Source organism: Hyaena hyaena, unplaced genomic scaffold (assembly GCF_003009895.1).
Source record: "Hyaena hyaena isolate Hyena2069 unplaced genomic scaffold, ASM300989v1 scaffold_478, whole genome shotgun sequence".
Lineage (NCBI taxonomy): Eukaryota > Metazoa > Chordata > Mammalia > Carnivora > Hyaenidae > Hyaena > Hyaena hyaena.
In genome coordinates this window covers 1,189,652-1,203,082 of record NW_024081110.1, presented here as the reverse complement: position 1 = coordinate 1,203,082, position 13,431 = coordinate 1,189,652, and the positions used below count along the sequence as shown (strand labels likewise).

The 13,431-nt window shown below is 39.6% G+C and overlaps 1 protein-coding gene across 3 annotated transcripts in view; it reads left to right on the top strand.

Annotated features, from left to right (window-relative positions):
- The window catches only part of NALCN (sodium leak channel, non-selective), a 285,524-nt gene that overhangs the window by 164,682 nt on the left and 107,411 nt on the right, over positions 1 to 13,431 (top strand). For all 3 annotated transcript variants that reach the window (XM_039254277.1, XM_039254276.1, XM_039254275.1), the window contains one exon: positions 7,161 to 7,235. In XM_039254277.1, coding sequence (XP_039110208.1) covers positions 7,161 to 7,235 — 75 coding nt within the window. The remainder of the gene's footprint in view (positions 1 to 7,160; positions 7,236 to 13,431) is intronic.

Genomic DNA, 13,431 nt, shown 5'->3' with positions numbered 1-13,431 from the left:
ACACTATGGAAAAAAATAAATAAAATTAACTGTATTTTGGAAGGAAGGAAGGAAGGAAGGAAGGAAGGAAGGAAGGAAGAAAGAATAGGGAGACATAAAAAAAAAAAAAAAAAAGACACTGAGCAGGAGCCAGATGAACCCAGAAATGGATGTTCTGAAATCCACTAAAATAGAAGGTCAAAAATCTCACTAGTATGTTGGTATGTCATTCATAAAAACTCTAGGAACAAGACTGGGCAGTCTCCCAGAGATTTTATACATGGCATTTTCCCCACTACACACTACGTGTTTTGTCGATGCTAAATATATCTTGAGAATAGCCATTATAATCTGAGCAAACTAGAAGAATTCAGTACCTGTGATATTTTAATAGTTATTGTATACTTTTTCATTGAAATTGGTGATTTGTAATGTATCACTATTGCTCATAAATAAGGAAGTAGATGTATTACATCAGCTGTATATTACATAGTAGAATAAATCTTGTATTGCTTATAAATATGATGGAATGTTATATAGCCCTGTTAAAAGTGGCTAGTAGTCAACGCCTAAAAATAAATATATGAATTTCTTTTTCTAAAGCATCGAACAAACTGAATACCACTGTGTTGAAAGCATATGTGTGTCCTAACAAAACTCAAGAGGAAATGAAGGGATAGACCATCAGCCTCTTTTGCCCCTGAAAGTGTATCACTCAAAAAAGTTGTGATGTAGTATTCTTTGCCACATTATAAATTCAAGTATTATGTAAATATAAATAATTTTTAAAAGTAAATACAGCAGAGCCAGTTAATTGCATAATGTAGAACTGGCCAAATGTAAAGGTAAAAGTATCCCATGGAGATGAGGAAGCTCTTGTGATTCAATGTGGTGAGTCCCTGTAAAAACTTTATTCTAGCAATAACATTTTAATATACACCTGTGAATCACACGTATTGGCTACAGAAAACTCACTGGCACAGCACATGTGGCGCCTGTGGGTAAATACTGACTGAAAATAAGATTCAGACATCAATGTAATGGGTTCAGATTCCTCATAAGCATTACCTCAGCTTTCTATAAAAACAGAAAAAGAAAAAACAACTGGGAGAATTGGTTTGCTTGCTTTCCGAATTGGGATTTGTCCCCCACTCCTATGACCTTGGCTGGGGTCGGGGGCGCGGAAGAGCCGGTCTGTAGGAAAAGAATGTCTCACTGACAACGTGAATTAAATATGACAAACACTGAGCTGCCACCCTCCCTTCACTTCTATTTCTTTGTCACAGTGGTTATTGCCACCTTAGTCGAGTCTGAGAAAAGAACCACAAAGTAATTCTCACCTCCTTGCAATCGACCACAGCTAAGCCCTGCCTCTCCTGCACCTTCTATTTCCATTCCAAACAGGCAATTAAAGCCAGACTTCGTTCACCTTTCGCTCTAAGTGCCAAGTCGCCATCTTAACACAGTGCCTGGCAACAAGGACCAGGCTAAAAGTCCATGTCCAAATGGAGTTTTGGGAAGAAACGCGAGCTCCCTACGGATTTTTCTTTTTTTTCTTTTTTAATCTTTTTTAAAAATATTTTTATTTATTTCTAGGAGAGAGAGAGACAGCGTGAGCAGGGGAGGGTCAGAGGAGAGGGGGATCCCACACTCTGAAACAGGCTCCAGGCTCTGAGCTGGCAGTCAGCACAGAGCCCGATGCGGGGCTCGAACCCACGAACCGCGAGATCATGACCTAAGCGAAAGTCGGACGCTTAACCGACTAAGCCACCCAGGCGCCCGTACGGATTTTTCAATACAGATTCTGCTGAGCCATCATGTCGTCAGGTTAACTAAGCAGCGACGCCTAAACAAAGATAGGTGTTGAATGAACTTAGGTTTAACGACAGTTGAAAGCAAACTTTCAACTTTCTCTTACACTATTCTTGAATTTGTTGCCCAACCCCCTCCCAGCTGCTCCAGCTGTAGGTGTGGGTCTTCCAATCCTCCCAGCCGTCTCATCGGGTTTGAGAAGGAGAAGGAGAAACCGCAGCCAGCACCCCACAGCTGTCCCTGGGCCCTGCTCTAAGGGTAGCTTTTCTCTCTCTCCTCCAGGAAGAATGTCTAAAATGACTGTTTTTTTTTTAAGTAACAAAACCTTATGTATTTAATAGCCCTTTGTCAAACTGTACTTTATGCTGTGTAGTTTCTATCTGAATGAACCACTTTAAAATAACTACATTATGCATTAAAAATTGCATTTGGGAGGAAAAATTTAACAGAGAGGAAGCTAATGTCATCACTTTGTGATGACACCTCTCGTACCTCCCAACCTCCCTTGGTGGCATTTGGGCAAACTGCCACCTCTCCATCCTACCTCTGTGGCCTCTGGCAGCAGTGCTCTGTGGTACATCACTGCTCGCCGGGCCCCTTATAAGCCACATGCTCCCAAGGCCTTGTCTTTGCTCAGGCCCCCTGGAAATCTGCTCTCTTCCTGCCAGAATCATCTTTTCTCCTTGGTATCTTGACATCTTGTTAGCACAGACTTGGAGCCTGTCAGTGCCTCACAACCTTAAATTAAGTAGTGTTCAGAAGACACACCCAGGCCCATCGCCCCAGATCAGCTCCCAGAAATCTAAATGCTCAGATGGCACAGAACTAAATGTGTGATACTCTGATTGGGCTTTGTTTCCGGTCAGCAGTCTTCACATTTGTATGAGCCCCACTCTGAACCCCTGCTCCAACTTTTCTTCACATTCCTCCTTTCTGACAAGGAATAACATTTTCCAGGTTGGAGCTTGAGGGGAGCAGGGGGCTGCAAGATAGGGTGGCAGCCACACTCAGGGGCAGCAGCAGTATCGGTGCCAACCTGTGTGTGTTCAGCATCCATGAGTTGGCACCCACTTCTCATCAGAACTTGGCAGGAGGTAGCCTTGCCGGAGGCCCTGCATGGACGTGGGGTGGCCTGCACAGAGTTGGAGGTCTGGGAAGTTCTGGGAAGAGAGGGAAGGGCTGGGAGAGCCTCAGGAACAAGTCTCTCTCAGTCTCCACCTGGAATGGAAGAAGTTCCCAACTTTCTTGAGAGTTGAGAGCCAGTGCATAGGAGCAACATTAGTACAAGACCAATGTCTCAAGCTAGAGATTAGATGGAGAGTAGAAGGGCTTGAATGGGGACCCTCCAAAAGATACAGCCACATCCTAACTCCCAGACCTGTGAGTTTGGCCTTATTTGGAAAAAGGGTCTTTGCAGATGTAATTAAATTAGGGTTCTTTTTTTTTTTAATTAAAAAAATTTTTTAAATGTTTTATTTATTTCTGACAGAGAGAGTGAGCAGGGGAGGGTCAGAGAGAGAGGGAGATACAGAATCTGAAGCAGGCTCCAGGCTGTGAGCTAGCTGTCAGCACAGAGCGTGACATGGAGCTCGAACCCATGACCCACGAGATCATGACCTGAGCTGAAATTGGACGCTTAACCGACTGAGCCACCCAGGTGCCCCAAATTAAGGTTCTTGAGATAAGATGCCCTGGATTATCCAGATAAGCCCTAAATCCAATGGCAAGTGTCCTTACAAGAAAAAAATGAGGATAAGACACAGGAAGAAAGAGAAGACCACATGACGACAGGTGGAGGCTGGAGCAATGCCATCACAAGCTAATGAACACCTGGCACCTCTGGAAGATGGAAGGCAAGGTCCATACTCCCCTGGAGTCCCTAGAGGGAGCGTGGTCCTGCTGACAACCTGATTTTGGACAATGGGCTGCAGAACAATCATAGAATACACTTATGTTGTTTCCAGCCACTAAGCTTGTGCTGTTCATTACAGCGGCCCAAGGATAGTAGTACATGGGTGTTACTGAGACTCGGATCTTAGCAGGAGCTGCAGGAGCTGAGGTGGTGACCAATCCAGATGAGGCCCCCAGAACAAGCACCATCACTGTCCCTGAAGGTGGACAGAGGACAGACCACATGGCCATAGTGGACCAGACCGGATGAGAAGCACATCCTTGACTTCTGACCAGCAAAAGGAGCATTTATTCAAATGTAGCTGAGTTTTAAAGGACTAAATTGAACTGATAAGGCAAGATGCATCTTTCAGCCATCAACACAAATGGAGGGTTTATGGACTGACTTCAATTCATGCATAGAAATATCAAGAAAATTATTTTAGTTTTCCCATATCTAAGCTTATGCCTGTGTATTTTCTTACAGGCTGCACCAAACCACAGGGTTGTTGGGAAAAGGTTAAATGAAAAAAGGCATAGCTGCAAATAATAGTTGTTATTATCCATATTTCACAGACGAGGAGGGCCCTGAAACTCAGGGTCTGGTGGCTAACTGAGGTCTCCCACCACAGTGTTCTTTCTACCAGGCTGCCAGCCTACAGCAACTCAGTTAAATTGTGAACTTCATAGCAGTGAGCTCACTATCATATTTATATTCCTGACCAGGCAGGGTCTGACATATCGATGGGGCCCAATCAACTGCTTGTCACATTTAATTGAATGACATAACCTCACTGTCCTTAAGTAGCCTGCCATCTGTCTGGTGTTGGGAAAATCATTAAAAATAAAATATCCTGCCAACCCAGAAAACATCTCCATCAAGGTAGACAAGAAAGAAAACTGTTTTATTATTGAATAAGCACTGAGCCAGACGGCAGTGGGCATCACAGGGAACCCACTGAAGAGACCACAAAGACAAAGCAATTTCACCTTGTGTATATATTGCCACATTACACCTGTGTTCTCAAGATGAAAATCACTAGGCCTCACATAAGAAGACTTGACAACATCATTTGTTAAATAGAGTTCCCCCTAAATTCACCTGGTAATTGAGGTGGCCATCTGTGGTAGCTAATTACCTTTATCTAAAAGAAAAAGAAAACTTCTCATATCTTCAAGACAAGTTGATACTTTTGCAATATGGAGCCAGGTTGCTAAGTGACCCTTCCTCCACCCCACCCCCACCCCCAAAGAAGGGAGAAGGAGATGATAGATAGGGTGCTGTCTGGCTAGTGTTAACATGTCAAAGAGGGCACCCCCCCTTCCAAGAAAATCATTCCGGGGTTGGAAAATTAGTGCTGTGTATACATCAAAGGGGGAGATGAAGAATCCACAAAGACATGTTTTCTAAAGGAAATGCTCTAAGAAAAGGGAGCACTATAGTCACTTTTATCATCGAGGAAATTTTTTTTTATCATCAAGGAAATTTTTTTTCTTTTTATATTTGTGTTTGTCCTTTAGTGGGGAGATAGGAAAACTGGTTACATTAGATGGAACAGTGCCTGCTTCAGTGCCTAATGACTAATAGAAACAGTGTAGGATGGGACTTTCTCCAGGCAGGAGACCGTCAAGGAGACATCTCTGAATTTGGAGTGAGATTGTAGGGGAAGGTAGACTCCTTCTCTGATAGTGCTATTGATGAGAATATCAAGGTCAGACAAGGGGACTAAACTTGAAGGGAACTATGAATGGTCCTGTTGAGAATAATGTCTGGTTAGAGAAAGACTAAATATATCTGTGCCCAGATGCCCATGGTGTGGCAGACCTGATGACATTAGTAAAAATCTGTCATCAAGATGATTCCGTGTCTTCTTTAAGTTCTGATAGGATCCCAAAGGACATGGCTTTTAAACAGAAGGGTATTGGCACTTCTCCCAAGCCAAGCATACACTGTCAAAATTCAATGCTATTTGGAAGCTTTTTTTTCTTCTTGTTATATACCCATGGAACTTGGAAAAGAGCTAGCTATTAACTTTTGCATAATAAATCTCTCTGGTACTTAAAAGTCATAACTGAATTGCCTTAACTTTTTTACCTTCATGCTTAACCCTCTAATATTAACAAATGGGGATAATTTCTTAAGAAGGAAATTGAAAGGAGGAACATAAATTAGGAATGAAAGATTATCAAATGAATGTGGAGCTTTAGAGAATTCAAACTTGAGAAGGGACTAACCATTAAATATTTTTAAAAATTCTACTTTTTTGTTGCTTTCTTTTACTTTAATTCACCAATTCCAAAAAGAAGCATATGCCTTTTCTTTTTTAGTTTGTGAAATGTGGCAAAATACAAAGACAAGGGGGAAAGACTGTTTTTTCACAAAGGCAGGCATCATTAACATCTCTAAAGTGCCTCCTTCTAGCATTTTCTCTATTGTTCTTCTTTGTTCCTTGCTGCACTTCTATCATGTATACTGTTATTTAATGTTGTAATGCGAGCATTTTTTCAATACTATTCAAATTCATGAGTGCATTAGTTATCTGTTTCTGTATAATAAATTATGAACCATTTAAGAGCTTACAACAGTAAACATTTATTTCTCACATCTTCTATGGGTCAGGAATCTGAGACAGGCTGAACTGAGTGTTTCCAGCTCAGAATGCCTCCTGAGTTTGGAGTCAAGATGTTGATGGGGCTGCAGTCAACCAAAAGGTCGACAAGAGCTGAAGGATCCGTTTCCAAGATGGATCACTCACATGGCGGGAGGTTTCCTTTCATCAGCCCAGGGACCTCTCTGTAGGGTTGCTTGTGTGTCCTCATGACATGGTGCCTGGCTTCCACCAGAGTGAGTGATCCAACGGAGAGCAAGCTGAAACCCACAATGTCTTTCATCACCTAATCTTATAATGAGTCACACACAATCATTTCCATAACCTATTCAATAGACCAGCCATATTCAACTGTGAAGGAAGCTCACAAGAGTGTGAACACCAGAGGCCCCTCTTAGAGACCAGCTACCACAACAGGAATCTTTAATGGCTGTGTGATTTTTGTGATAGAGGTCCGTATAATTGTATTATCTGTTTATGTAAGGTTAGATACTATTTCTAGTATTTCATTATTACAGTTAACTCTCTGTATCAAGCACCTTTGTATATAAAGCTTTTTATTAATACTCCAAATTTCCTTTGGATATAGTCTCAGAAGTAGGACTGTTGGGTTATAAAAAAATATTTCTTAATTTCCATTTTAAATTGGTTTCATAAAGCAAATTAATATTTTATATTATTTAAGTTAGCATATGCATTGCCTTTAACATATTTGTGACAAATGTCTTAAAATTCCTATGCAGTGCTTTACAACTACATGCTTATTTTTCATTTAATGCACTCTGTATATTTTAATTTTAGGTAGATATTCTATATTCTGATACTTATAGCATGTGGGTTTTTTTTCATTGTTATTTAACCATTTTATAGATCCTCCTGAGTTTGTTTGTTGCTGTTATTTTGGACAACTTAGAACTTGATGAAGATCTAAAGAAGCTTAAACAAGTAAGTAATGTGTGGGAGTTCTTTAAATATGAATTTTAAAAAAATGAGGGTAGAACATGTGCTTACAGACAATGTTCTAATAGAGCTTCAAAGTAAGAAAAATAGATTTTAATAAATCAAGGCAGTCTGTGTTGGTAGAATTTTCTTTTGTTGAACTTTTATCCATTATCAACAAAGAAGGTTTTCTTTGCTCTATAATTATCCTAGGAACATTTTTATATTACTGTTTTGAGTAAAAGTAAGATGCACATACTATACAAAATTGGACTGGTGCTGTTCTCCTGCCATTACATAAAGGTTGTTTGAAAATGAAATGCCTCAGGGCCAGATTGCCATTTTGCATAATTATGTGTAATACTCTTGATCATCATCATAAAAATATTAAGCATCAACTTGCCTGACCTCTAGACACTAAAAGAGAATTTAGTCCTGGTGCCCATAGTCATTATAGGAAATTGAATAGAATAAATGATCCACTGTGTGCCCGGTAATGTATGAAAACAGATTGGATGTTATGGTATTGATAATCATCCCCCCAAAATGGAAATGAAAATGTGTGAAGGTTATATGGCTGATGGCAGAAAGATCACAGGCATGAGGACCATTTTCAGAGTTTCTGTTACATAGAAGATACTTGGCATACATATTTGGCTCTATCAAAGAGTAGAGACCCTTTGAGAAGTAGAGTTTGGGTGAGTAAAGGTCACTGGATATTTTTTTTATTGCAATATAGTTTGTATACAATGTTATATTAGTTTCAGGTGTGCAGCATAGTGGTTCATCGGTTCTATATATTATGCAGTGTTCACCACAAGTGTAGTTACCATCTGTCACCATACAAAGTTAAAACAATATTATTGAATATATTCCCTATGCTCTACTTTTTATCTTCATGGCTTATTTATTTTACAACAGAAAGTTTGTACCTCTGAATCTCCTTTACCTATTTTGCCCTTCCTCCGCCTCCCCAGCCACCATCAGTTTGTGCTCTGTGTTTATGTATCTATTTCTGATTTTTTTGTTTGTTAATTTGTTTTGTGCTTTAGATTCCACATATAAGTGAAATCATATGGTATTTGTCTTACCCTGTCTGACTTATTTCACTTAGCATAATACCCTCTGGAACCATCCATATTGTCAAAATGTACAAAATTATACAAAAATTGCAGGATCTCATCCATTTTTGTACCTGAGTAGTACTCCATTGTATATATATATGCCATCTCTTCTTTATCCATTCATCTATCGATGGACAGTTGGACTACTCCCATATTTTAGTTATTGTAAATAATGTTGCAACAAACATAGGGATACATACATGTTTTCAAATTAGTGTTTTTGTTTTCTTTGGGTAAATACCCAGTATTGAAATTACTGGATCATATGGTAATTCTATTTTTAATTTTTTGAGGAAACTCCATACTGCTTTCCAGAGTGGCTGCACCAGTTTGCCTTCCTAAAAACAGTACACAAGTGTTCCTTTTTTCCACCGTTGTTGTTTCTTGTGATTTTTATGTTAGCCATTCTGACAGACGTGAGATGATATCACATGGTACCTGTCCTTGATGATGAGTGATGTTGAGCATCTTTTCATGAGTTAGTCGTCTACATGTCTTCTTTGAAAAAATGTCTATTCAGTTTCTCTGGCCATTTTTGAACCAGATTGTTTGTTTTTGAGGGGTGTTGAGTTGTATGAGTTCTTTATATATTTTCTAGGTAACCCTTTATTGGATGGATCATTTGCAAATATCTTCTCCCATTCAATAGGTTACCTTTTCATTTTGTTGGAGGTTCCTCTTCCCATGCAGAAACTTTTTAGTTTGATGTAGTCCAGTAGTTTATCTTTGCCCTTGTTTTCCTTACCTGAGGAGGGAGGTAAGATATGCTTGGATCACGCTCCCCAGCAGTGCAAGAATAGTAATTGGGATGTTAACAAAGAACTAAGATTAGAAAACAAGTCTTAACTGGAATTACAGGAATGCCCTACACATTCAGAATTTTCAAATTGCATCTGAATTGTCTATTTTTAAAAATATTTTTTAATGTTTATTTTCGACAGAGAGAAACAGAGAGACACAGAGAGAGACAGAACACAAGCAGGGGAGGGGCAGGGAGAGAGGGAGACACAGAATCCGAAGCAGGCTCCAGGCTCCGAGCTGTCAACACAGAGCCCGACGCGGAGCTCAAACCCATGAACTGTGAGATCATGACCTGAGCCAAAGTCGGCCACTTAACCATCTGAGCCACCCAGGCACCCCTGAGTTCTCTATTTCTTAACAAAAGCAAAGGCAGAACCTGTTTAAATGGTTTTGTTGTCATTTGCATATCCAAAAACCACTTTAGGCATTTCATCCTTTTACTTTTGTTTATCTCCAAAGTCTGTGCTTTTAACCAAGGGTAGTCAACAAAAGAAAAAAATATATATTTGATAAAAAGGATGCCCACTGTGAGCTTTTCAAGGAAGGATTTAAGTGCTTTCCTGTGCTTCAGCTACACAAGCAAAATGGCCCTCTGGGCATAGTGGAAATTATTTCTTCCAGATCTTTTCAGTTTGCAGCCACAGTGACAGATTATTCAAATGAGAGTTAAGAACTTCTCTTATGCCACTGATGCAAATGCTTTAACAGCTTCTAGTTAAAGAAGAAATACGTAATTAGTGAGTTCAAAAGTGAAACTGACCCATATCATTAGACATAACCAATGAAAATCTGCTGTTGGATAGACACCTTAGTCCTTGATTTACAAATCTGGTATTTAGATGTGGATTTTCCTGTGGATTTACCATGCTTACTCTACAAAGGTTTTTAATGTCCTCTGTCTGAGGACATAAAATATATGTAGTCTATACATAAAATGAAAACTATTCTATTTTTTTAAGTTGGTGATACAGCCAGGTTCAATATTGTTTTAAATAACCATTGGCCAATTAAAATGCCATATAATTCCAGCCCACATTTTCCACCAGAAAGAAGCAAATCTATAGGCAATTTCTTTCCAACTTTATGAATTCAAGCCTACTAATATTTTTGCAGTGTTGATATGATATATATTATATATACATTTTATCTAACCCCAACTAAAAAAATTAAAAAGTCAGGATTTTAATTGGCATCTGACTTTCTTCTTAGACTATACAGCTTTAATAAACTAGATGGTGCTTTACTTTGAGCATCTATTATTTGTTATAAAATGGTTTTTATTTAATCACTTGCTATATATTAGTAATGCTCTCTATTTCTGGAAATCCTATACATCAAAGCTGATTATCTGATTGTACCAGCCTACAATTTGAAGTATCTTCTTTGAATATTTAGAGATATTTGAGAATTGAAAATCCCAACCATAAATAAAACAGCAAATTCATTTTCATTAGTACTTTTCATATTGTTTTTTGGCCATGATTGGACTAGCACTACGTATCTGTTATATTTATCTATTTTTTTAAAAATGTTTTATTTATTTCTAGGAGAGGGAGAGAGACAGCGTGAGCAGGGGAGGGTCAGAGAGAGAGGGAGTCACAGACTGAAACAAGGTCCAGGCTCTGAGCTGGCAGTCAGCACAGAGCCCGACGCGGGGCTTGAACCCATGACCTAAGCAAAAGTCGGACGCTTAACTGACTAAGCCACCCAGGCGCCCCTGTTATATTTATCTATTAATTCAAATTGAAACTCACTAATTGCCATGGACCAAATATTATCATATTAAACTAAGATGTTTCCTGTTTCATTTTCTTCCATTTTTTATAAGAATATTTTGTGTTTCATTCATTTTTACAAATCGTGCCATTTTTTATGCCCCCAACTATTTCCAGTCATCTTAACCTTTGAAGTAAGGCTCATTTACCTAGTTTCAAGAATACACTCATGTACACCCCCACATATGCCCAGGTACATACACATATGCACTTTCATACACACGTGCATATAATTAGGTGAATACCTGAAATGTTAGCCTGTTTTTCAATGCTTCTTGCAGACCTCCATTACAAATGTTACCTGGAATCCCCGTTTAGTTTTCTGTGTGCAGCCTCAGCCCTTGAAGGGTTAAATGCCTACCCTCTGTTTTTACTATTCCGAGATAGAGAATAGAATTGGGAAGATGTAAAAAGTATTTAATTTTCTTAATGCTTTAAGTTCCAGAAAGCATACATACTCCATAGTCTGCTTTGTTCAGTACAAACTTTTTTTTCATCGTTTATCCTTTCTGCCACCTAATCTGTAGCTATAGTAACATTTGTCGGACACATTCAGTTCCAGGTGCTGTGTATTTTCACTTATTGAAGTTTCACAGCAACCATGTGATGAAGGTATTATTAATATATCCATCTTACAGATGAAGAAACTAGGGCACAGAGAAGTTAAGTAATTTGCCTAAGGTCACAGAGCCAATACATGGCACAGTTAAGATTTGAACCAAGGCAATTCAGACCTAAAGTCCAGGCTCCATGACTGAGTCACAGGAAAGCTGTATAAATGCCAAACATGAGTCATGCCTGCCGTGGAGGCTCACTCGTAGGACCGTTAATTACTCATTTTTAAATAATCATGCTTTAGATGACAGAAATGTCATTATATTCATGAGATAACTGTTGGTGTGAGGGGCAGTTTTCTGAGGAATAGAAATGAATTAAGCAACCCAGTCATTAAAACTATCCAAAGTAGTTTTTTGTTTCCCCTGGAAAAGCAGATGATCTCATCGGAGCCACGGGAGTTAGGACTTTTGCGTCAGGTAAGAGCTCAGAGGCCATTCTCTCTACACAATGGCAGACCCTGCCCAAGGCACCTGTCCTCTCGGTGACCTTCTGGAGCAGTGATGCTCTGTAGACACGGACACGATGTGCTTGCAGCATATTACAGTGCAGCGAGGCCTCTAGAGACTTAATGTATCTTATTATGATTGCGGTAACAACAGTTGTGTTGAAATGTAAGTGCTGGTGCCCAACATTTTTCAAGAATAGTAGAAACCAGTGTGAGTCACCTCTAAAATAGAGAGGTTAAATATGAAACACTAAACAAAGCTATTAGAGAAAGTCTGTTCTTGTGCTTGGGAGAGGAAATATGACCTTGAAGGTGGATGGGGTAGGAGAAAGCTGAAAGCCACGGTGAAGAAACTAGAACAGAAGAGAAGAAGGAATAAGGAAAGGAAGGCACTGGGAAAGCATTCAAGAAATGAAATCCAAGGAAAGAACACAGATTATGAATAGAACCCAGTGATGAAGGGAGATAAATGGGGCTGAATCTTGAGTTAGGAAAGTGATAAAGTCAAATTGCCAGATGGCTAAGGACACCAGAGCCCTTCAGGGAAAAGTTCAGGGAGCAAGTGCAGCTTACACAGCCACCTTTTGGTGGAATCCTGACATCATATTCTTCTCAAGTATAGGCATCCTAGATCTCTTTTCCCCATGGCTTTCTGGTCACCTCCTTGGACTTTGAGACAGTGGCTTCCACCTAGGGACCGCTGTCCTGCAGAACTCTTCAGGAGAAAGTATGGAGCCAGCTGCCATTTTTAACACTTTAGGAAGCCAAAGGGAGTTGTGTGTGTGCCCAGTGTAAGACCAGATGTGCTAACTCAACTTTAATATTTTTAGCTGGAAATAAATTCTAGGTGGCAGCAAAGCTTCCCTAATGCTAATGCTCTGAAGTCTCTTCATATATGCCTTCCTTTTTTTTTTTAAGTTTATTTATTTATTTTGAGAAGGGGAAGGGGCAGAAAGAGAGACAGAGAGAGAGAGAGAGAGAGAGAGAGAGAATCTCAAGCAGGCTCTTCAGTATCAGTGCAGAGCCCAATGTGGGACTTGATCTCATGAACCATGAGATCATGACCTGAGCCAAAATCAAGAATTAGATGCTCAACTGGGTGAGCCACCCAGGTGCCCCCTGTATGCCTTATTTTAAGGGAAGAGAGGAAACATTGAATTACTTATTGCTTAATAAAGGTATTTTGAAAAAAAAAAGTGTCTTTTTTTTTTTAAACAGAATTCAGAGCGAGATACTAAAAGGGTCCCTTGAGGACACATTTGGAGAGGCTCTAATGTAAGTTCACCTTCCCATCACACCCACTCTCCACAGTATCACCAGTGCTGTGCCCCGATAGCCACTAAGGTAGCTCTTCTTTTGTCACTCTTCAAAATAGATAATGTTCTAAAAAAATCATGCCAGTGATGCTCCATGCGAAACTCATCTTTTTCTTTCCCTGT